Below are 24,826 nucleotides of genomic sequence, written 5' to 3' on the forward strand. Positions count from 1 at the left end.
GTATAAAACTTGCAGGCTTAATGGGCCACATGTTGTGAGAGTCTCCACAAGAACTTCTAGACGATCAGTATCTGTTTTACTGCAGCTGTCTCAAAGTTGCCATTTTGGGCCGAAATATTACAGCAGCTGAAGGCACAGGAGAAAAGTCTTGCAGGAATGCTGATTCAAACTGTTCCTGTTCCTACCCAAGGAACAGGTTTATTAAAAAGTAAGAAACAGTCAAAGCCCTTAACTCCATAGGGAAAGCAAGTGGCCTCTGAAACTCTCGAACCCTGTTCACTGAGACGGAGCTGAAGCAATCCTGCCCAAGAGGCCTGGACTGATGTAATACTAAGCCTCCCAAACACGACGACACACATGTTTAAGCACACACACAGACACACACACACACACACACACACACACACACACACACTTCCCAGTGAGGTTGTTCAGCAAGTAGTCTTACAGACTTCTCTCCCCTAGAGGGACGTTAACTACAAGCTTCAAGCTCTCACAGCCTGAATGCAGCAATCAATATGGCAATAAATGAAGCTCAGCAATTGACTCCAGTGCATATTCATTTATTATTAAAATCTCACACTAAATAGACTTGATTTAAAGCACCAGGCTTTTGACATTAAGCCTTAGGTTTAGAGCGCTATTACAAATCTTCTCTGGAAGAAAACTAAAACTCAATTGGCCTTTTAAAGCCAAAACTCACAACAGCACACTTACGGGGAATTCAGGACATGCTGAATTGCTGTTAATCTTTTTTAATAGAGTGTAAAGAGATGCCAGAGTGGGTAAGCAAATTCTTTCACTGGGCTTAGAAATAAGAAAGCGAGAGCAAAACTATCACAATAACTTGTTTCTTGAGCACATTTTTTAAAGCAGGTTTAATCATCATAGACTCTTCATTACACTGACAGAAGACATCGGCTAGTACTAATCAATATGAAACAAGATTCAGCAAAACTTGTGTGCCATGTTTTAGTGCTTTAGCAGACAGTCAGTAAATCGCCCTGTAGCAAGCTTTCCCCTCAACCACTTTTAAACCCAGTGTAAACTACACAACTTAAAATAATATGATAATAATAAATAATAAAATAATAAAATAATAAATAACTGGGGCGGTACAGTGGCTCGGTGGGTAGCACTGTCACCTCACAGCAAGAAGGTCCTGGGTTTGGGTCCCAGGTGGAACTGTCTGGGTCCTTTCCGTGTGGAGTTTGCATGTTCTCCCTGTGTCTGCGTGGGTTTCCCCCCATAGTCCAAAGACGTGCAAGTGAGACAAAATAGAGATAAAAAATTGTCTGTGACTGTGTCTGACATTAAAAACTTGAACTGATGAATCTTGTGTAACAAGTAAATACCTGTCCTGTCATGAATGTAACCAAAGTGTGTAAAAACAATGTTAAAATTATATTAAATAAATAAATAAACAATTGGTTGCATAGTGCACACTTTCCATCTTAACCTAGGGTAGTGCATAAACACATTCAAATAGTTAACCCTTTGATGCACAAAAATGACCCAACTGAGTTTTTATTTTCTAAATCTTTGCAATAAATTAATTTCGTCATTCGAGCTTCCATAAATTCCTCAATTAACTTGTTTTTGATCACAAATCCTTATTTCAGTTTTATATTTTTTACTTTTTTAATAAAAATCTTTTTTGTATCACTACCCTTCTAATGCACAACATGGGTCAAAAATGACCCTTATGTATTTACTATAGAATTTGACAGGAACTACTGACATTTGTAAGTGTTTGTAGTCAAAAACACATTTACTGATCTTTTGAAAGACAGCCAAAGATTCGGCTCTTGAATCTTGAATATGTCCAATACTATTTGCTTGCTAGCTGTTTACATATTCTAGTATAGATAGCTTTTATTAGCTAAGACAGCAAATACATGAATAACTGACTAATGTGCATCTAAAAATATTCTTGAATGGATGAATATGGGTCATTTTCCACCCATGTTGTGCATTAGAAGGGGTTTGCTTAGCTTGTGCATCAAAGGGTTAATGACATAATGGCTAATGAGAGTATACAATTTCTTGATCAACGCAGATTGTAGGCCATCCCTCAAAAACTGTGTGTATAAATTTTTGTAAATATTGAGTTGAATTAAATTAACTTCATGGCATTAAGGTCACAGCATTAAGAAGAATACACGTCTGGAGCACTCAAGACAATTTGTCGTAAAAATGTGTGGTTTTTAATGTTGGGTAAAACTCAACATTAGAAAGCCAATTATCTACTAGGGTAAGGTAACAATGATAATTAAAACTATCTGCATTCTAAACTAAATAATACTAACACACAGACCACCATATGCTATATGTAGTGTCACAAGTACAGAAACAATGCAGTAAAAATAAGCATTCTGTTTGCGAGGCATAAACTCTGTTAAACATAAACGTGCAATTTTTATGATGAGAATATTTTGTTTATTTATTTATTAGGATTTTAGCGTCATGTTTTCACACTTTGGCTACATTCATGACAGAAATGGTAGTTACTGGTTACACAAGATTCATCAGTTCACAAGTTAATTGTCAGTCACAGTCATGGACAATTTTGTATCTCCAATTTACCTCACTTGCATGTCTTTGGACTGTAGGAGAAAACCAAAGCTTCCGGAGGAAACCCATGCAGACATGGGGAGAACATGCTAACTCCACACAGAAAGGTCCCAGACAGCCCCACCTGGGGATTGAACCCATGACCTTCTTGCTGTGAGGTGACAGTGCTACCCACTAAGCCACCGTGTCGCCTTGAGAATGTTCTTAAACGATTAGTTTAAAGCTGTGGGTTTTTTGTGTTATGAAATGAACCCAGTTTAAAGACTTTTCAATGATGTACAATATTGTTATGGCATGTCTGGCCCAGGAACAAAAATGTCACAAAAATTCAGAGAAGTTTTTTTTCAGTCTCAGCCATGACCCTAATCGAAGCTCAAATGCTCTTTGCTACAAATCCCTGTGGGAACTGCACAGAAACACTGGAAGGAATTAGTGCTACAGAGACATGGGCTATCAGGCGCTCTGATATACTCTCAGTGGTACACATTAGTCATAAAAGCCTTCTTCTGTGAGCAATTAACCATGCCATTCTAATTCAGGAGATAAAACAGAGTACAATCTAAGAGCTTAGGAATTGTTGACGCCCTTTTGTAAAACTGTATGTCCAAATGCCTGATGTGATCCCCACTGTGTTTGTCTGCCCTGTGTTTCCTTTGGCTGGCTTCCTGTGTATTTTTGCCACCTGGCAAGAGAGTTGATTTTACTAGAACGCTCTTTCTCTTTCCAGCTCTACGTGAACATGGAAACTTTGAGAGCAAATGAGGTTGGGTGAGGTTAATAAGAGAAAGAAAGCATAAGTCTACAAAGTAAAAGCATAAGCACATATATAGAGAGAAATAACAAGAGGGAGGAAGGAACGTATTGTGCTGAAGACTTTTTACCACTAGGGTAAAATGAGTAAAACTGCATTCACATGAAATGCAGCAACACCACTTTTGCGCTGGTTGTGTGACTGTTTTGTATGGAGTGAGACAGTGCCGCTTATCTTACAGCTGCACTACCTTGAGCATTAAATTTGCTGCCATGGAGCTTAGTTATTACCACATCCCACTGCTCTCAAAGTAAACCTTTCCAAAGCACCACCAATGACAGAACCTGTTAACATGACGTAGTTAAAAAATAACACCGACAAGGCAGGGAGTCTCATGTATCCCAAAACCGTGCACTATTGTATTACACTTTAAATTTAAATTGTGGCATTTAAAAAACATTTGGCATGGCAACTAGTAAGCTGTAAAATAAGGCCAGGTTTGTATTTATTTTATTACATTTGTTTTTTGCATTTTTTCCCCAATTTTTCTCCCAATCTAGACGTGTCCAATTACCCGATTGCATTACGCTTCCTCTCTACTGATGTTGATCTCCACCCTGACTGAGGAGAGCCGAGACTGACACGTGTGCAGTAGCCAACTGCATCTTTTCACCTGCACGAGGCGAGTTCATATGCGGATAAGCTTTGTGTATGGAGAGCCACACCCTGATCAATGCATCAGCCCTCATCTCTGTGCAGGCGCTATCAATTAGCCAGCAGATGTCGTAACTGCATCAGTTATATCTTGTCTACAAATGCCAACAACTGCAGAGCTTCCTTGTTATTAACTGCAATACATTTTATACAAAACTTCATGTGAATAAACTGTCAATACGGTCAGTCAATATTGTGTTTGCTTTTCAGCTTTCTGCGAAGTGCCTCAGCCGGCAGAAAGCGGTTTTGCCACATAGCATGTGAAAGGTGTAAAGGCCGTGGTAAGTGGCAATATGCCCAGTTTCGTGTGTAACGAAGCGCACAAGCTCATGTAAAAGCAGCCTAAGTGTGGGATGTCCTGTAAAGGACTGGTGACCATCCAGGGTGTGTCCTTGAGCTCATTTTAAAAGGGCAGAACAATGCTAAGATAATATTAATTTAATTATAATAGCTGTAAAGCACCAAAATTTAAGTGTAAGTGTATGTGAACATGATTTACAAAACAAGGCATTAAACACAGAGTCAAACAAACAACTGATAAAAACGATATTGTAGCTATAAGTGATATTGTAGATATAAATGATTTGTCAGTTTTAGAAATACACAGCAAACACCCCTTACATTCCCTGAAAGTGTGTTGTGAAAGTGTGATTGTCCAGTCTGAACATCTTCTCTCCAATTTAGAGGCCTTACATCAGGTCTGGCATTATAAGCTATGCTTTTAGCTTAAAAACATTACCTCTGAAATTTGAGATGTCTATATTGCTGCACTTTAAAAATTAGATAGATGGAAGGTGGAGGGACTCCGTAGGGTCTCGACTCCAGGAAACCGTGTGGCAGGTGGTTTGACAGAATGGCATTAAAACAAACTTGCGTGCACATATACGCACACAGACAAATGTCTGTAAAAGGTCAGAGCTGCCACCCCCACTGCCCCAGTGGAGACATGATCCAGGAGAGCCACAGTTTGCTCACTCTTTGTTGGTGGAATGATATTCCTGCCGCGCCGCTGCCGTGAGAAGGTCATCTCCAGCTGCCAGCAGGCGTGAGAATGCCTCTGAAGACCTCCGCCTGTTTTGCTGCCCCTCACAAAGGGCTCATCCTGAGCTGCTTTATTGTTAATGTGCTGCTGTATCTCTGGCTTACCACCAACACTGTTGTCAAGTAACAGTTGACAAACCACAGACTTGTGAAGCAGAGCTCACATATGAACACCAAAGGACTAACTGTGAACTGTACATATGTAAAGGTATCTAGTCCAAAAACAAAAAGCCTGTAAGGATCAGCCTGACTAGCAAAATAGCAAATTAGGTAGGTCTGCTAGTGACATTTTTTTAAGATTTTTAATAGTTTAATGCACAAGTCAAACTCTAGGCCAAAATTATTTTACATAACCTGCGCAAGCTTACAAGGCATATGATTCATCCCGCATCCCACCACTAGACTGCCGTGTTTCCACATCAGCGTTTAACTAAGGCGGCTTTGCAACAAGTGGAGTTGAGAAATAACTAAAAATAATCCAAAAATGTCCAAGAAGAGACAATTTGATGCAGAAGGAAGGCAATTTAATAAAAGATGGGAAAGCGAATACATGCTTGTGCTTCAAGGAGAAAGAGCGCTATGTCTTGTGTTATTAGGCATTGTCGGTGGTAAAGGAGTGCAATATACATCAGCATTTTGACACCAAACACAGAGCTAAGTATGCTAAATTTACCCTTCAAGAAAAATAAAAATGGTCCAAAACTGTAAAGGCAGACTGCAATCACAGCTGGATATGTTCACAAAAGCTACATTAGGTTAAATAATAAATAAATAAAAATGTATACAGTCTTACAGTTACAAACGGCCCTTTGAAGGCGACCATAATTCCTGATGTGGCCCTCGGTGGACATAAGTTTGATACCCCTGGATTAAAGTGTTAAGAATAATCAGATTTTATTAGGATGATTATTATAACTTTGTAACTTGAGTGGAAATATTTATTTAAATCTTTTGTTCCACTGTTGGTTAAAGCTGAAGTATGATTCACAGTAAAGTAAACAAGAGTGTATTGCTTACATCCATACATAGTGCACAACCTTGGGCTGACAGCAACACACATACTTACACACAAGAGAATGTAAATGTTGATCCAGTACTTCTCTAGAGTGTCACAATCAGTTTGCTCTGTTCCTACTGTGTTTATACTAACGGTTCTACCTCTGACAGACAGAACACAAATGATCTCTCTCTGCTCACTAAAAAAAAGTGCGGCCACACAGAGCTGACACTAACAGTGGTGTTTCCTTTCTTATAAACCTCCCACTGCAATTTAACCATCAACTGGACGATCAAAACCATGCAAAATGGACTGCTCCATGACAGCGAGTACGGCCCACTGTGAAAAAGATTAAGGTGCAAGCGCAACACAAAAGCAGTGACACTTCATGTGTTTGTTGAAGAATAGGAGCAGCAGGGACATTTTTTTGCTGCAGCAATGGTGACAGGCCATAGCGGAGCCCTCCCCTCTCCTCTCCAGCAATTAGCGGTGTCACAGTTTCATTAAAGCGTCACATATCAGCTAAAACCTACTCTTTAGAGTGCAGATAATAAGACATCTATCCATGCCTTTATATGTCTGCTTTGTTGAGGAGGCAGGAAAAAAGGCATAAAGAGTGAAGTCAGCGAGACAAGTTAGTGCAACTGCTTTCTATGTTCAAATTCGCATTCTGTTAATGACACAGCAATCTACTTCTCTTACTTATCTGGCAAATGATTCTATCCAATGTGACTTATAATTAAAACAGACACAATCCAAACACCTAATTCATGCACTATGGCACAAAAATGGGAAGCATGGTGCCTCGGTGGGTGGCATTGTCACTTCACAGCAAGAAGGTCCTGGGTTCGATTCCCAGGTGGAGCAGTCCAGGTCCTTTCTGTGTGGAGTTTGCATGTTCTCCCCATGTCTGCGTGGGTTTCCTCCGGGGGCTCCGGTTTCCTCCCACAGTCCAAAGACATGCAAGGCTAATTGGAGATACAAAATTGCCCATGACTGTGTTTGACATTAAACTTGAACTGATTAATCTTGTGTAACCAGTAATTACCTGTCCTGTCATGAATGCAACCAAAGTGTGTAAAACATGATGTTAAAATCCTAGTAAATAAATAATAAATAACTGCACAACAATAGCAGCTTGGTGGTGCTGGGAACCACTGACCTTCTGATCAAGCCACTACTGTCTAGCTGCCTTGTATCTTTGTATGTGAGTCAAGATAAGAGGAAGTCACTGGTCACTTTACTGACCAGACTGGTAACTGTAATGCAACAGGGGTACACCAGGATATAGTGCCATACCTACTAACTGGAAGAACACTGATTGAGAAAAAGACACCCCAATGGCTACACCAAGGCAATACATCTTTACTTCATTAATTGCAGATATTAGAATACAATATGCTAAACAATCAAAATATTTCAATCTTTCTAGCATTCCACTCTAGAAATGGGTATTTGGTAAATACTTCCCCGTTCTTAGAAGTTTCTCACAGCTCACTTAAACTGTACAATACAATAAAACATATTTTTTTTAAAAACAAACAAAAACACATCCTAGTAAAGTTTTCTGATATGTACTATAGCTGTAAAAATGTCTACTTCAATTCAATAATGTCATATTTTAAAAGAGCTATCCAAAGGCGTTTCTATAAGTCTGAACATATACTTGGTCTGGTTGTCTGAGCCACAGTGTCCCTGAATTTGACAGTATTTAACATCTTGCTAATCTTTACCAGGCTTGTAAATAAAGCCACTAGCAGCAGCAGTGTCTACTTCTGGACATAAAAGAGAGTAAACTAGGTTACTCTGGACTAAATGCCCCCTGAAGAGTGAGAACTGCTGGTGAAAAGTAACCTGGAAAAGTAAAATCAAGTTAGTCAAGTTAGTGTTTATCACATTTCTGCATCCAGGCCTATATGAACCCATGTGTACATGTGTGTATGTGAGTCTGCACAGAGGACGACTCTCCCCAATGCACACAGAATGGTGATTCCTGCTGCTACATACGGCCTTTAAAGTAAGTAAAAAAAGTAAGTAAAGTAAAATGTATTTATATAGCACTTTTCACAGATAAGAATCACAAAGTGCTTTACAAAAACACTGCATGACAAAATATACACACTCATCTACATAATAAAACAACATAAAATAAATTAAACAATAATAATAATAAATAAAAAACAAAAAAAATGAATAAATAAATAAAAATAAATTCATTCATTCAACATTATACAAATGCCTGCTTGAAAAGATAAGTCTTTAGTTTAAGACATTGCTAAAGATGCTGTGGTCCTATTAAAAAGAAAGAGAAAGAGTTGTGTAACTTAAAGGGGAACAAGCACATTTGCCTAGTACAGTTTTTAGTTTTTTTTCTAGTTTTTTTTCTGCTTTTTAACTATTTCCAAGAAAAAGCAATAGAATCAGGACTTATGACATGACTATGCTGTTACATGAAGGCAAAAATGGTCTCTGACTTAACTTACAAAAATTTATGTAGTGGCATGAGAGCCATAATTTTTGGGTAATAAGGCATTTAGATAGATAGATAGATAGATAGATTAGATAGATAGATAGATAGATAGATAGATAGATAGATAGATAGATAGATAGATAGATAGATAGATAGATAGATAGATTCAACTTTATTTTCATTGCTTAGTACAGGTACAAGGCAACAAAATGTAGTTAGCATCTACCAGAAGTGCAAATAGTAGCATAGTGCAAAAAAAAACTATTAATTTACATAGGAATATATTCAGTATTCAGTTCAGTATTCTTTGGATTTGTCGTCACTAAGTTTTAATGAAAAATATTGCATATAAAATGTGTAAAATTATCAACCATAATGTCCAAAATCGTTTATGAAAAAAATATTATTTATTTATTAGGATTTTAACATCATGTTTTTCACACTTTGGTTACATTCATTAAAGGACAGATTACTGGTTACACAAGAGTCATCAGTTTTAGCCTTTTAATGTCAAACAGCCATGGACTATTTTGTATCTTCAATTCACCTCACTTGCATGTCTTTGGACTGTGGGAGGAAACCAGAGCTCCCGGAGGAAACCAACACAACTTGGGGAGAACATGCAAACTCTACACAGAAAGGACTCAGGCCGCTTCACCTGGAAATTGAACCCAGGACCTTGCCGTGAGGCTACAGTGCTACCCACTGAGCCACCGTGCCACTTTATAAAAATATTACAGAAAAAAAACTGGACAAATGATGTCATCAAGTCTTTGTCATACAGTAGAGGAACCCGACTCCCAAGAACCAGTGTGGCTGCATAAACTAAGAGGTGCAGAGTTAAATCAGCACACGGGGAAATATAGTTAAAGTGATTTTTAATACAGACATGAAAACATAATTGGCTTTTTGCTTAATCATAACAAATATTTTGCTATTAAAGAACAGCCAAATGTGACTGGTCTACTATAAATCCCTATACACAACGGTTAAGGCATAAAGGTCAGGATGCAAAAGTACCAACAACTGTATCCTTGCCTCTGGTTACTGTTTGCATGTTTGAGTTTAAATGTTTTTGAATGCGAGTTACCACAAACGTGCAGGTAGGAGGACTGGCTAATCCAGAATGGAGCCTTGTTAACAGTCTATTTAAATAGCACTTCACCAAGTGCTTCTTAGACAGATTTTAAACTTTTTCAATATCTGACAAGGATTGAGCAATAAAATGAATAATAAATAAATGAAGGAATAAATCATCTTAAACAGAGCTGTCACTACGTACATGTGAAGTACGGAATGGAAAAGGGTGATTCTGGTGTTTGCAGCAGAGGTTTATATGAGTTCTTGGCAAGAAGACTTAAAGCCTGGTACTGGTCCTGTCCCTGTTAATGTAATGCTCCTGGACAAGCCTGAGGCTCTGCAAGTCCCCCTGCATGCCTTCCTGCCTATCATTTTAGCTCTCCGTTTGCCTTTTCCCACTTTTGTCTCTCAGCACGCCTGACAAACAGTTTCTGCACTCCCTGTCCTCTTTCTTTCCACTATGCTCTCCTCCAATTCCTCTTCTTCAATTTCTAGACAAGTCTTTACCAGTGTGCCTGTTGGTTTGTCTCAGGATAGATCTGCTACTGAAAAAAATCTTCATGAAGTTCACAATACCCGGTATACAGTGTTTCCCAGTATGAAAGACTAACATTTTATCTTATTTTTCTCCAGTACTTATGTTGACTGAATGAGCAAACAAACTCCTGACAGTTGTTTATTTTAGTAAGAATTACTCCAGAGGAATTTGAGCTATTTAATGGAGAACTGAAAAACTAGAGCAAAGTCACACTACACAGAATAACCTCTTTTCTCCATTCTACACAGAAACAAGACTTGGTATCAACATGCCAGTGTCATTAGAGATTTGTGTATGAAAGTATTGATTTTTCATTAAATATCATCTAAAATGTTTGGAATGCGCTACTGCATTGGTGACTCTATTAGTCTGTTTTACCACAGTAGTGTTTTTTTAAATTATTCCATAAAATACAACATCAACATCAGTTAGGGTTAAATAACTTGTTGCCAGCTGAAACATAATCACCCATGCAGTAACTATCCAATGGGGGGCTCTTACCTATTTGCTTAGTTAAATCCAGGTGGTGACCTTTTTTTGGCCAGGCAGTGTAAGATAAGATAACACTTTATTGATCCCAAAGGAAATTGCAGATTGATCCCGAAGGAAATTGCAGTAATAGCAATCTAAAGTTTGTGCAAAAAACTAGAAACAAAATGTCTACGTTTACATTATAATTTTTGGCATTTAGCAGATGCTCTTATCCAGAGCGACTTACAGAACATTATCTTAAATAGACAACAGTCCATAAATACAAATCTGTTAGAAACCCTGTTAGAACAAAGTAAAAAAATAATAATAATAAGATGCTATAGAAAGTAAGTGCATGTTAGTTCTCAGCCTAAGTGCTTAATAAAGAGGTGGGTCTTTAATCCTCTTCTGAAGACAGTAAGAGACTTATATGTGCAAACAAACAGGGGAAGTTTGTTCCACCACTTGGGTGCAAGTACAGAAAAGAGCCCTGATGCATGTCTTCCTTGAGTTATGGGTGGTGGATCAAGACGAGCGAGACTAGTGGCTCAAAGTGTGGGTGGTACAGAGCAGGGTTTTATGAGGTCTCTAAGGTAGCTTGAGGCTGGTAAATTTTTGGCTTTGTAGGCAATCATTATTGTTTAAAACTGAAACAGAAAGCCAGTAACTCCAATTGCCTCTAAGCCTTATTGTTAATAGTGCTATTTTGACCAATGTTCTAACAGGCCGAACTGTTTTGGTCTGATCTGAAAAATGTCTGACAGAGTAAGTGGCGAACTTCCAAGTTTACAAGTATTTGGACATTTGTGTGAAAGTTAATTGACCAAAACTGGCCTTAACTAAATATGGTGTTGGTAGCAATTCACTTCACCAAATAAACAAACAAAACACACACCCCTAACAAGAGTGATTAATCTGGCGACTGACTGTGTAAAGTCATTACACATTTAATAAGTAAGACTGGGGTGTCAATTCTTGCACCAGATAGAATGTGCCAATTTTTAAAGCTACAGTATGCCTCCTTTTTGGAGAAAAGATCAAAGGGTGGTGTATATTAATTGAAAAGTGTAAGAGGACTTGTTCATATTCATACTGTATACATGTTTGTTGACTTCCCTTAGTCTTTTCCACAATAGTTGCTTGAAACAACTTATATTCTGCCAGTGTTCTCCAAATTTAAATTCCTCAAAGTCAGGCTTTAGGAAGCATCATGTCCTGTTTTCAGTGAAGGTCCTAAATGTCTGTACTGCTCTAATTTTAAGAGTGTTCTTAACCTCACTTAACTTTGTCCATGCCGCTAGAGACTCCCCAGGATTTCTTACAACTTTCTTTTTCTCACTTTCTCTCCGTCTCTCTATCACTAATCGGCTCTTTCATTTAAACAGATGACTTACACAGACAGCTTCATTAATAAAGACCAGATGAAAGATGTGGTGCAAAGAGGAGTTGACCAAGCCCTGGGGTGCTTTATACACCCAGAAATTCTCCAGTTCCAGCACAGTGACCCAAAATCCTAAAACACCACAATTAAAGTCATGCTAATCCTGGCAACAGAAATCACTAATGACAACCAGAAGAAAGTAAAGCATTCTCAGAATGAATATGAATATTTATTGTAGCAATATATTAAGTACATTTCTCAAGCGGATGGCACCATTAGCCCCCTCTGGTAACCTGCTGTTTTCTGCTCATTACTGCCTGGGGTGCTCAAAGCCCTTGCTTGTTTCACCTTCAAACTAACACACACACACACTAATCCTCTTGGACAGAATCCTAGAAAAACAGGGATAATGGCTAAAATTATGTTAATTAAGAAATATGGCATAATGTCCAAATAAAGAGGTATGCATAAGTATTAAAGCATCTTAGAGATGTTAATGGATGACTGCCTTACTAAATCTGCAACAGTCAAATGATTTTAGGACAAGAAAAATATCCCAGTGCGGGCTGTACAATATCCAAATAATTCACTTCTGTAAAATGTTTGTTGCACTTTATTACATCAATTCGGTTACTATTTTGCATAATGTTTATTAATCACTTTGCCTCCTGCAGACAGCTGCTTTCTGCTGCTCTCTGCTGCTCTGCATTACAGGAAATGCCAACCACCAGCAAGCATTAATAGCGTCTATGAATCACATTTTCACTCATGATTTATTTTACATTGTATACAGAAGCAAATTAAAAGCCATGTTTCAAGAAAGTATGGATGTCCTAATTTGATTCAAAGGACTGATCCATGCACACTGCAGTAAATATTTAATATAGTATCGGCTATAATAAACCCCAAACAATGTATGGTGCTTTTTAGATTGATTGCACCCTTTATGTTAGTGATGTTGTAGGCTAATAACATAATAAAAAAGAAGGGTTTTTAAAGTCAGTGATATTGGTTAATAAATATTTTATTCTTTGGAGTATTGCAATCTTTTAACAACAATTTTTTTAATACTAATTTCATTTTGTTAAGTGCTATATCCTATTTTAAGAGCTATAGCATATTTACCTATTTTGGGTTAGACTATGTACTGTTTAAAGCAAAAAGGTTTTTTCAACTTGATATGTAAATATTGTACATTTCAAATCCATAGGCTGTAAATCTAAAAAGTCTTAATATTAAAGTACTTAATTTTGATTCAGGGGCAAAAATACTGCAATTAGGGACAGCTTAATAGCACAGTTGGTAGTGTGGGTGCTGCACAGTTTATGTCCCTGGGACTGTTTGGTATATATATATATATTTCTTTATGCGTTCAATTGCCTGATTGCATCATGCTTCCTCTCCAATGCTGATCCCCGCTCTGATTGAGGAGAACAAAGCTAACCCACACCCCCTCCGACACATGGGCAGCATGCCGTATGCATCTTATTACCTGCACTTTGACGAGTGCAATGCAGCTCAGCGTTGTGTATGGAGAGACACACCCTGAGAGCACTCTTTTCTCATCTCTGTCAGCCGCCATTAATCAGCCAGCAGAGATCGTAATTGCACCAGTCATGGGAGAGAGACCCCATCCGGCTTAGCCCCGCCCATATCTGAACAACAGGCCAATCGTTGTTCATGTGGCCGCCTAGCCTTAGCCGGCAGGCAGAGCTGAGATCTGATACCAAGTATTCGAGATCCCAGCTCTGGTTGCAGCGTGTGTTTTTACCGCTGCGGCACCTATACAGCATCCATGCTGTATTTTTGACTTGTTGCTGGTGTTTGTACGTAGGTCCCAAACCTGCTGCTACCCCAATCAGGATAAAGCAGCCACTGAAGAAATTTGTAATTAATTATAAATGAATTAATAAATTGATAAATGTATGTATTTTAAAGTTTAAATAGTAGTTTAAGTTTATACTACAATACATTTTAGGAAGCATTACAAATGACTGGTCCAAAAGCAATCTACTTCAAAATGCTGGGTGTAAATATTCTTAAACTGTGATCAGAGCAGATTTATTTTATAGGTGCTCAGGACTGGTAGTCAGAAACTAAGACTTCATCCCAGATCAGCAATCTCACTCGTAAAATCACTATAACTAAAACTAAAGATTTTAGCTGCCCAGTGGAGAAACTCTTCTAATGAAAAGAACTCCAAACTGAGTTTTATTGTTACTTATATGAGTTGTTTCATAAAAAGGTCCCTTTCGATATAAATAGATAAACACTATGTGGTGCTTTTTTAAAGTTTGTAAAATATATAGTGGGGTCTAAGGTCACAAGTGAACATGCTTTCTTTTAGCATCTTTCTTAACATCTATGAATTTCAGAATTTGTCACAAAATGCTTTCTACAAATGACAGATTTCCTTGAGACTTATACTGTTCATTGATGCACATGCTCAGAAAAATATAGGCATGTGGATTTGGTCTGCTAATCAGAAATACTATATACTATACTATACAGAAATATTAACTTCTAAAGTTTTGAAGGATTCAATTTTCAACTAAATTGTTGTGATATAAAACATCCTATTTGGTCTCAAAAAATAATTAAAAAATTAAAGGCATTTGTCATTTGTTTAGGGCATAAGAACAATGTAAACACAGCTATGCCTCACAATCAATTTCGTAAGCCATAATAATTCAACTAAAAGTAGAATGCATTAGTAAAAGGTATCATAGAGGCTGATTGCTTCTGGATAAATTTAAAGCAATCTGCAAAGAGGATTATCGTCTTCAGCAAAACTAATGTATAATGATCTTTTTAATGTTATATTTCCAATAACTCTAAAGCATGATTTTTTAAATAGGAAATAACAGACAGATTAAAACAGTGACCATCAGCATCAGCCACAATATTTACCAGTGCCACTTAAACAAGGAGGTTATTCCTGGAGCCACAGGATGTTAAAAAAGAGGAAATGCCCTTATCAGATTTAAAAACGTGGCATTTTGGATCTTGCTGCATTTTAAAAAGGCATTTTCTCCACCAACAAATTCAACATAAGGACTTACTGAAGAGATGAATGCACAAAAAATAGCAAATTGGCTTCCAAACAAAATTAAAACAAAGCCTCATGGGAAATGTAGAAGTGTAGTGTTTAAGCCTTGTACACACTACACAGATTGCTCACTTGAAAAGAATCTTCTTGAAATCTCGGTGCACAGTACAGGTTTATGATGAAGGCAAAACTAAATTAGGTGTACAAATCAAAATCAATATGTAGAAGTATCAGGGGAGTTTTATAATCATGCATGTTACAGATTAGCCCAAAGCATTTAGGTATTACATCCAAAACATACTGTACTGTGCATAATGAGAGGTGCTTCTGCAGGTAGTGAAACGAGGGGCTCAATCTCTAGCGACACCATACTTCTAAAAATAAAGTTTAAATTATTATTACCACTGGTAAAGTACTAATTAAAATATTAGGTAAATATTTAGTAAATAGGACCCAGCAGCTTGTATGTAGTGTCTACTTCGTATGCACTTAAGCATGATACATTTCCTTGTACAGTTCCTACAGGGCATATTGGCATCCACACTGCCCTCCCTACCATCGTCTCAATTAAAATGATTATAAAGAAACATTCAGAAAAGGTCTCCTCAGGTTCATTGCAATAAATACCACAAGAATGTTAAAAATGCATGAGGAAATAATTAGAATGTCATTAAGAAAACAATTTGGCACTGCATGGTCCTTGCGTTCAGAGCAAATATTTACACCTCCTCTATTTAGTAGACGTAAATAAATCTCAGGGATTAATGCTGGTCACTGATGCTTGGCAGCAATTAAAAATGTCACTGGATATGTGAAACGCAAACATAGAGTCTACGCTGTAATATGCGGTTTCAGCCTTACTACACAGAGGTGACTATTGTTCCTGCACTAAGCAAACTCGCAGTGGTGAGGTAGGCTGGTTTCCTGTCTAAAAACCTGTGCCTTTGTGCAACAGCCAGGGCCTCTTTTACAGCTTCCTTTCCTGAAACAATGGGACTGATCGCTATTAAGTTGAATGAACACTGAGAGAGCGATATGGTTAAGTTATACTAGACGTCCAAACTGTTAATGACTCAGTGGAGAGCCGTTGTGACTCCTCGGGTGCTGTACAGACACAGACAGACACTAATGGAGATATTTGCCTGTGGTGATGTGCAGTCAGGGGAGGCAGAATGTGGCAGCCACCTGCTCAGCGTTTCACCTGTTTCCACCTCAGCAAAAATAAAACATCAGTATCGCAAGACCAGCTTTCCTTGCTTTGATGACCCAGGCAATTTAAACGGCTAATAAAACCACCTTAGAAATTAGGCCAGCATCAGTCTGTTGAGGATTAATTAGCTGTGTTTTCCTGCACACTAGCACTGACAGAGCCACATATCAAGGATCCTCATTCATTTAGGAAAAGTGATACAGACCACCTGAACATATTGTGCCCCACAGCAGACTTCTGATTGGGCAAGGAACTCATTTATTAGCTTTTACATTCATTCTAGCTTACTCAAGGACAATATCTAGTTTTATTAGTGTGGTTGTGTTTGCTCAGCACACTTCAAACATACAGTGCTTAAAGAAAATTGCAAACTGCTGCTACCCAACAAATTAGGTGTGAGTACAGGAGGTTCTTAACCTGCTGCCCAAAAGCCATAAGCATTTAAAGGTGCGGCTCACACTTTTGTACATTAAGTCCATATTACCTATACATTACAGCACTTGTCTGAACTGTGAAACTCGCTTTTGGCCAGTGTTGCAGCCAGCTGACTCAAAAAATTGCATTATTTTAAAGGCCATAGTGGCACAGTGGAAAGCACTATCACCTCACAGCAAGAAGGTCCTGGGTTCGATTCCTTTTTGTGTGGACTTTGCATGTTCTCCCTGTGTCCAAGTGAGTTTTCTCTGGGCACCCTGATTTCATCCCAAGGTCATAAAGTCAGGCCAATTGGAGCTACTGATTTTGCCCCGTGTGTGTGAGTGTGTGTGTGCCCTGTGATGGACTGGCTACCAGTCAAGGGTGCTTTGTGACTTTCGCCCAATTAATTGGACCCACTGCGACACTGACCAGAATAAAGCAACATTAGCAATTAACCCAGTAATGACTGTGGTGGGCCCAAATACTTTCCACAACACTCTGTACAGTTCATCAGACCATCACAGGGTACCCACACACGCACATGAACACCTGTGAGTAATTAAGTTAACCAGTTCACATACAATTAAGTGCTCAGTGGAAACTTATCAGACACTGAAATAACATACTAAACTCCACACAGATTTTGGTGCTAACCAGATGTGAGGAAAAAAATGAATAAAAAAAACTAAAAAGCTAAAAAAGATCTGAATGACTGCAATTGATTTAAAAGAATTTTGACTGGGTCCTTGAGATGTGCAGGGATCGGCGCCCAGTCCAAGGTGTTTCTGCCTTGCGCCCAGTGTTTCACAGTGGAACCAGACCCATCACAACCCTGACCAGAAAAAAGCAATTGATGAAAATGAAATGAATTTTGAGATCCTAAAACTGTACAGCCCATATCAATCATTTAGTTTGATGTGGCTTTTAACATGATTTTGGAGTGTGTCGCTGGGAATTTGTGGCCATTTTGTCAAAAGACCATTTGTCAGGTCTTGTGTCCCACTGTGTTTAAAGGGGATGTAGCCAAGGCTCTGTGCAGGCTACTGTAGTTCCTAAACCCCAAATTCACCCAGCTATGTCTTCATGGCCCAGGGGCACAGTCATGCTGGGATTTGTAGTCTATAATTGTTTGATACACCTGTTAGCAACAGATGTGGTTGAAACACCTCAACTCAACAATTAGTAGGAGTGTCCACATACTTTTGACCACATGGTTTACTTTAAAATAATACTGATAATTTAATAACATAACCCTAAAGCCCAAGTGTGTTCTTAGAACACCCACACAAAGATGAGAACCCCCCCCCCCCCCCCCCCCCATCCTAATATTGTGAAAATTATCCATGTAAATGTGCACAAATGTTCGCAATTGATTGCCAATGTTCATGTTTGTTTACATAGGTGGGTGTATGTTTGTGTGTGTGGGGGTGTGTGTGTGTGTATGTAAGGGGGGTGGGAGCAGACGGTCACACATTCAGTTAGATGTGTTTACAGAGCTCAGCCACTACAAATGCCAGGCCATTAGAATTCCGTAATAGGCTGCTAAAAATGCAAGTAGCAAACCAGTAAACAGGAGGTCATTTCTACAGCACACACTGCACATGTTTCTGCATATTCTGGTCACAGAATAAATCAACTTTTTTAAATTATAAATGGAGTCAATATCAATATTGAGTTAATATTACATTTTAACACTGTTATTACTTTAGCTGTTATAATCGAGCTGACTTGCATATAAGCGAAATCCAATTTCATTCTCCATTGACTCGAAAAGATCAGCTCAGAGCATTATATGGTACAGTTAAAGCATGCTGACAGCTGGTCCGAGACTGCTATTTCTTAACATTAAACGTCTGTGATTAAACATAAACTGCACTCATTACACAGTATCGGAGAAGTTAAAACATATCATCTTTAAAAGACTGAGTAACTGAAATAGGTTTGGTACAGCACCTGTCTCTTATGCTTTTCCAGCACCAGCTTAAAGTGTGTTTAACAAGCCATGATTTTAGGTCCATACCAAGGTGGGGGATGGGGGCGTTAGATAGGTAATTTAGCTTAGGGGAAAGCATTTGGCCAGTTGACCAGATAGGCCTGGTGAAAAAACATTGTAAAATTCATAGTGAGGGCGCTCAGTTGGTGCAGTGGTAAAACTTGCAGAACACCAGAGCTGACATCTCAAACTTATAAGTTCAATGGATTATTTCTTGGCTCTGCTAACGAACGTGCCTTGTCCAGGTGAAAAGAAGCGGTAGGCTACTGCATGTGTCGGAGGGGGTGTGTGTTAGTCATGGCTCTCTTCGGTCAAGAGTGGAGGTCCGCAGCAGTAAAGGAATCTAAATGTGATCAAGTAATTAGATACGACTAATCTAGGAGGGAATTTGGAGGGGAAAGCATAAAACATTCATTGTGGTACCATACTGCATGTTTATTCTTAAGGAACATTTTTTATTAAAATTTCCTTTTGGACTATAAGGTAATTCAGTTCTATTTTCAGTAGTGATTTGCTGTGGGTGGCAGGTAAAATCAATCACTTAATGGTTCTAGTTTTGTGATCTGTGTATTCATCTGTTTAACAGATTATTTGAAGGATTGTTTAATCGGAGAGAAATTATATTCAGAATGGCCTCAATCAGACTAGCCTATTCCAACTGAGGTGTACACATGGATGTATTCTATTCCTATTGAGCTAATGGTCAGATTATTAACGGATTTTAAGGCTGCGTGTAAACGTGGCTAATGTGCCAGTAAACAAATCTGATTGAAACAAATTAGCATAAATATTTATTTATCTAATTACTCCTTAATGATTCAACATAATCCATAAATAGTCAAGACAAAAGCTATTTTTTTTAAAAAGCATATAGTTGTAAGCAATATGACTGTGGCACCAGAGAACTTCTAAATGTAATGTCTTTGATATTAATTAGCAGATCAAAAGACAGCTACATCTGACAAAATCTGCAAATCTGATGTAATTAGTTAATTATCTATCATGAAATTAACACTAATTAGACCACCTCAATTATATGGCTAACAGTGTTTTGTTAATCAAAGGCAAAGGCTGCCCTGCCTAAAATAGCACATCCTTGTAAATGCAAAGGACTATTTTGGGGTAAGTTAAGGTTTGCTTTGTCCTTTCTAAGTCTATTTAAGCCAATTATTATAAAAATACAGAGTAATCAGATAGTTTCAAACCTATCTACAATGAAAATGAACTACGTTGTCAGCAAAGCTTAGAGAGAACAATGGGACTCAAACACAATGTCCAGAAAACCAAGTGTAAGTAAATCCACTAAAGAATGTGTGAAACATGAGCCAGTTGGGGGCTTTAGAGAGGATATCCTTTTACGTCAGTGGTCAAAAGAATAAAGTAATGCTTCCCCTGCACTGTGGGCAGCGTTGTACGGATATGAGTATTGTATTGGTACACAACTGGCAGTGAAGGTTAAAGATGTTCAAAGATGCCATATTAATGTTAAACCACACCTAATTCAAAAACAAGCAAAACTTCACTGTACATTTTAGCGGTGTTATAAAATAGTTGGGTAGGTATTGGTACATACTTTCAGAGCTTCACACTTATTTTCTCACGTGTAGCCGTTTTGGAAAACAGGATTACCCATTGAAAATGTCTGCAAGAATTGGGAGAGCATGGCGAACTCCACACAGACAGTACCTGTAGCTTAGAATCAAACCCTGAACTATGAAATCATAAAGATACAACAATATCTCATCATCCTTGTTAATTGCAATTATGTTAATGTTAATTATAGATGTCTACAGATAGATACAGATATTGGTTATAGATGTTTACTGTTTTACCATTTGCAACATACATCCAACTCACAAGCAATACCACCCTATGCTTAAAAGACACCAAACTGCCAAAAAAAGGTCAAACTGCTTACAAGAATCAGAAAAACACTAAGAAAGATTCAGACATGAAGAATAATATTAACTTGCAATCTAACTTGCTATAGCACATGCACTGTGCTATGGGTTAAAACCATGAATTTTTAGTCTCTCTACTACATGTATAAGTAAAGTAGAGCGGGAGATGAGATTTAATTTGCCCATGTCCCTGATGGACGCACTCGCAGGCGCTGATGCAGGTCCGCATGTGTGATGCTGCCTCCATCGGGACAATGTGAGTACTACAGGAGACACAATATCCCTGCTTGCTGACTGCCATGTATGTTTGATTTATCAAAAAAAATCCCAACACTGAACAAGTCATGCTAAACCTGGAAACGTTTTGTTTTAAATAACGCGTGTAAAGACAAGGAACAAAAGTTACTTTTGAAGTAGGAGTTTAAAAAAAACTACACTAGGCATAAAAACTGTATGACATCCAGGAGCGCTGGTTCCTGTGAACACCCAATGTCAATACTTGATCAGCTCCTAATGTCAATTTTAAGGTTACACCGGACAGTTTACTCTCAGTTTGCACTTCAAACAGCTAGAGGCCAGGAGATGAACTTTCAGATGTTATGAATAACAAAATCTACTTCACCAAGTATGAAGAAAAACACACGAGATGAGTGCCAGAAACAAAACAAAAGCCAGACGAACAACAAGTAAAAAAAAAAGAGGACCAATAAAGGTTTAGCTGCAGTCTTTCCTTTTTGAGATTCAAGCTGTCAGTTATTGTTCTATTAGACATGCAGACTAGTAAATTGTAGTAGCTTCTGTGCTGAGAGGCTCAAGAGATGATCGGCTCTATAAAAAGTAACGGCTTGGTTTGATAAGATTAGGTTTTCAGCTGGTTAGTGCTGTTCAAACAAACAGTCTGTGAGCCAAGAGTGTATGCAGTCAGACAGGGATTACTTGGTCACTTAAATGCTCATAGAAAAAATTCTTGAACAAACAAGTGAATGTGACAAAATAGATCATTAAGAATATTTAATACCAGATATAACTGTTCATAGCATGAGGTTATTATAGATCTTGTCTAATTTGTTTGTATGTACTATGTGCATAGATTTCTCAACATTTGTTTGTTGCAAAACATATTAAAATAACTTTTTTTTTTATTCAATGTTGAGTGTGCTGAAATGACAATGCTCTCCTGTTACGGCGACAGGCTACTCTGCTTTGGAAAGTGTGATTTTCCACTGTCCTTCAAAAACAGTTTAAACATAAACATTTCCACTGCTGAATCAAGTCACAGAGTTTAATTACTACCTATGTTGATTTGAGTTTACTAGTGGTGGAAAATTTTGCCAAATTCTTCTAACTTCATACATTTACTTTTATATCAAAGCAAAAGTATACAATTTTTTGCAGTAATGATGTTATTTCTGTTCTATTTTTCTGCTTAATGAACTATTTTACTATTTTATTTGGAGTCCTGTATAAATTAAATCTCTCACATATTCGCCATTTTTATCATTTCATTTATATGGAAATTTTACAGAGCTGTGTTCGGATGGCACAGCGATCCATTACACTAGCCCACCACCACTAAGCTAAGGGTTCGAATCTCAGCAGTGCTATCGGATGGCTGGGCGTCTTAACAGACACGATTGACTATGTCTGAAGGGGGGAGATGATCAATGCCCTGCAATGGATTGGCATCCTGTCCAGGGTATTCCTGCCTTGCGTCCAGTGTTTCCCAATGGAACCGGACCAGCCACAACCCTGATCAGGATAAAATGGTTGATGCAAATGAAATAAGCTATGTACAGTCAATGTACCACAAGCAACACTGTTTTTTTGGGGGGAAATTTAAAAAAAGACAGAAAACTAATCCATAACAACAACAAGCACAATACTATGACACTGTTAAATCTGACATGAGGAGTTTTTTTGTAAACAAATAAAAACAAATAGCTGAAAACATACATTTTCCTTTTCCAGTTTTTATCTGGTAATGAACAGTGTGTAACAAAAGTTTAGTGGCAAAAATATTCATCATATAAACACTATCCTGTTTCAATTCCTAGATGTTGGTGGAGTTTATCATGTGTACTTTCACACAGCCCAAAGAAAACATAATCACTGTTAAATCAACAACCCCAGTGTTTAACTGGCACCACTGTTTGTATTTGCTTTTGTCATATCTACTACAACACTGGGATATTGTACATACTACATACGGCAGAAGAATTTGCACTGTTAGGTTATAAAGGTTAAAGAGAGAGATTATAAAACTATTCAAGCAGTTCTCCAAAGAAACATGCTCATAGTTTGCAATGTAAATGCACAACAGACCGGTCATGTAAATACAGCTAGGTTTTTAAAAATATGACACAAATAAGGAGTTGTTTTCCCTGAAAGTACTTGTGATGTACTGTTAACCTGGTATTTTACTTACCAGACTGCTTTCATTTGCTCATGTTAAGTGAATAACAGCAACAGGGGTTAATATTTCAAGATGGTGATTTTAAGATCAACCAGCACTGCCAGAGCAATACTGTGGCAAAGCTGCTAGTATGAGTGGTGCACAACAAGGGTCCAGGGGACCTGGGTTTGAGCCTCACTTCCAGCCACTGTCCTCCTGATGTTGGTGTAGGTTAATTCTGATTTCTTTCCACCTTCCAAAACACTTGCTGCTTTTAGTTGCCCAGAAGTGTAAGTTAGGCACTGTACGAGAGTGTGTTGACCTGCAATGGCTTGGCATTTTGTCCAGGGTGCATTCCCGCCTTTTGGCTGTGGTTCTCGGATAGCGACAGAGCCACTGGGACCCTGACCAGGGTGGAGCGTTTAGTAAAAGATAAATACATGAGTGTTTGGATTCCTGTTAACATGAGGCTGGGCAGTCGAACACTAAATGTTAATTTTTTTTTTTCCTTAAGCTTGTTTACATTGAGTAAATTAGGACTTGGAATGACCTCGGTGTTTGAGACTAGTGGTCCAATCTGTGCTGTGTTCCCACACAGGCAAACATTTGCAATAACTGGTGTAAAATATAAGGAATATCGTTACTGAGGTGGATTATTTTGGCAATGTCGCCCACCGTTAATATATTTAGCCAACACACAACGTACATAAGTTTTTGTTTGTATTTGTTAGACAGATGAAAGAAACAATTTGTAAAAAAAAAAGATGAGGGTTTACGCAAAAGTAGCCACAACTTTCCTAGTTTGAAAAGTAGATGTAACTGTGAGGATTTCTTCTCGACCTTTCTGCTCAGTGCTGTTTTCCAGTTTACCTAAACAAAACAGCTCATTTAAAACATTTCCAGTGCAGAATGAACCCCCTCAGTGTTGAACTGGGACTCGTGTTTATATGAGTCGCTGATAACCACACCGGAGATTTTCCTCAGCAGAATCTCCTCATAAGGATTTGAATAGTTTGGAGATGTCGCGTTGGTTAAAACCACCAGCTCTGACTGAAAGTTCACACCTCACCTCAAAACACAGCTAGAACACATGAAGTGAGGAAAGTGACCCACAACTCCGACGGGTTCATTTAGAAAATAAGAAGATATTTCTGGCTCGTTAGTCAGCGAGCGCTATCACAGCACAGGAATGTGAAGGAGAAACGCCGCCTGATAAAAAGTTCTCCCGAGGCGCGGTGAGAACCAACTTCACTTCCCTCAGAGAAACCACAGACAGCCGAACACGTCCCAAACACCCAGTTCTGTGTAAAAAAATAACGACTGGACTTACCTCGGAATACTTGTCCTCGGACCGAGAGCAGAAGGACAGGCAGGAGACAAGTTAAAAGTGTATCCATAGCGGTGAGCAGCGCACGCTAACCCCGCAACTGCAGGGTAGAGAAGCTAAACGCGCCGGTGTCCCGCACCTCCACTACTTATCTTTAGTGTTAGTATCAGTAGTATTCCTCTATGTAACCGTTAAACTCAGCTCCACTCTCCGCGCTTTCTTCACTTGCCTAACTGTGTGCGCGCGTGCGTGTGTGTGTGTGTGTATATTCTCCTCCTAGCGGTTTAGGACTCACTTCTAGACGCTCGAGAGTTGTTGACGTCACCGGGCTCGAGCGGAGCCGAAAGAAGCAGGACTGCCTACATACTACCATACTAACTAGTATAACTCAATACAGTGTCGTATTTCATTGACGAAATTCTGTTTAGTAAGGAAGTATGCAGTTGCTGGCGCTCTCCGGTAGAGGGGCTTGCTGTGCGCTTCGTAAATAAGTAAAACTCTAATAATACAGCACAATCAA

General features: G+C 38.4%; 1 protein-coding gene across 5 annotated transcripts in view; it reads right to left on the bottom strand.

Moving 5' to 3' along the window:
- ptprma (protein tyrosine phosphatase receptor type Ma) overlaps positions 1 to 24,541 on the bottom strand; it is a 308,366-nt gene extending 283,825 nt beyond the window's left edge. For all 5 annotated transcript variants that reach the window (XM_062991238.1, XM_062991237.1, XM_062991236.1 and 2 more), the window contains exon 1: positions 24,310 to 24,541. In XM_062991238.1, coding sequence (XP_062847308.1) covers positions 24,310 to 24,376 — 67 coding nt within the window. In that variant the 5' untranslated portion in view covers positions 24,377 to 24,541. The remainder of the gene's footprint in view (positions 1 to 24,309) is intronic.
- Between the last annotated feature and the right edge of the window lie 285 nt (positions 24,542 to 24,826).

Source organism: Trichomycterus rosablanca, chromosome 3 (assembly GCF_030014385.1).
Source record: "Trichomycterus rosablanca isolate fTriRos1 chromosome 3, fTriRos1.hap1, whole genome shotgun sequence".
In the NCBI taxonomy this organism is placed as follows: domain Eukaryota; kingdom Metazoa; phylum Chordata; class Actinopteri; order Siluriformes; family Trichomycteridae; genus Trichomycterus; species Trichomycterus rosablanca.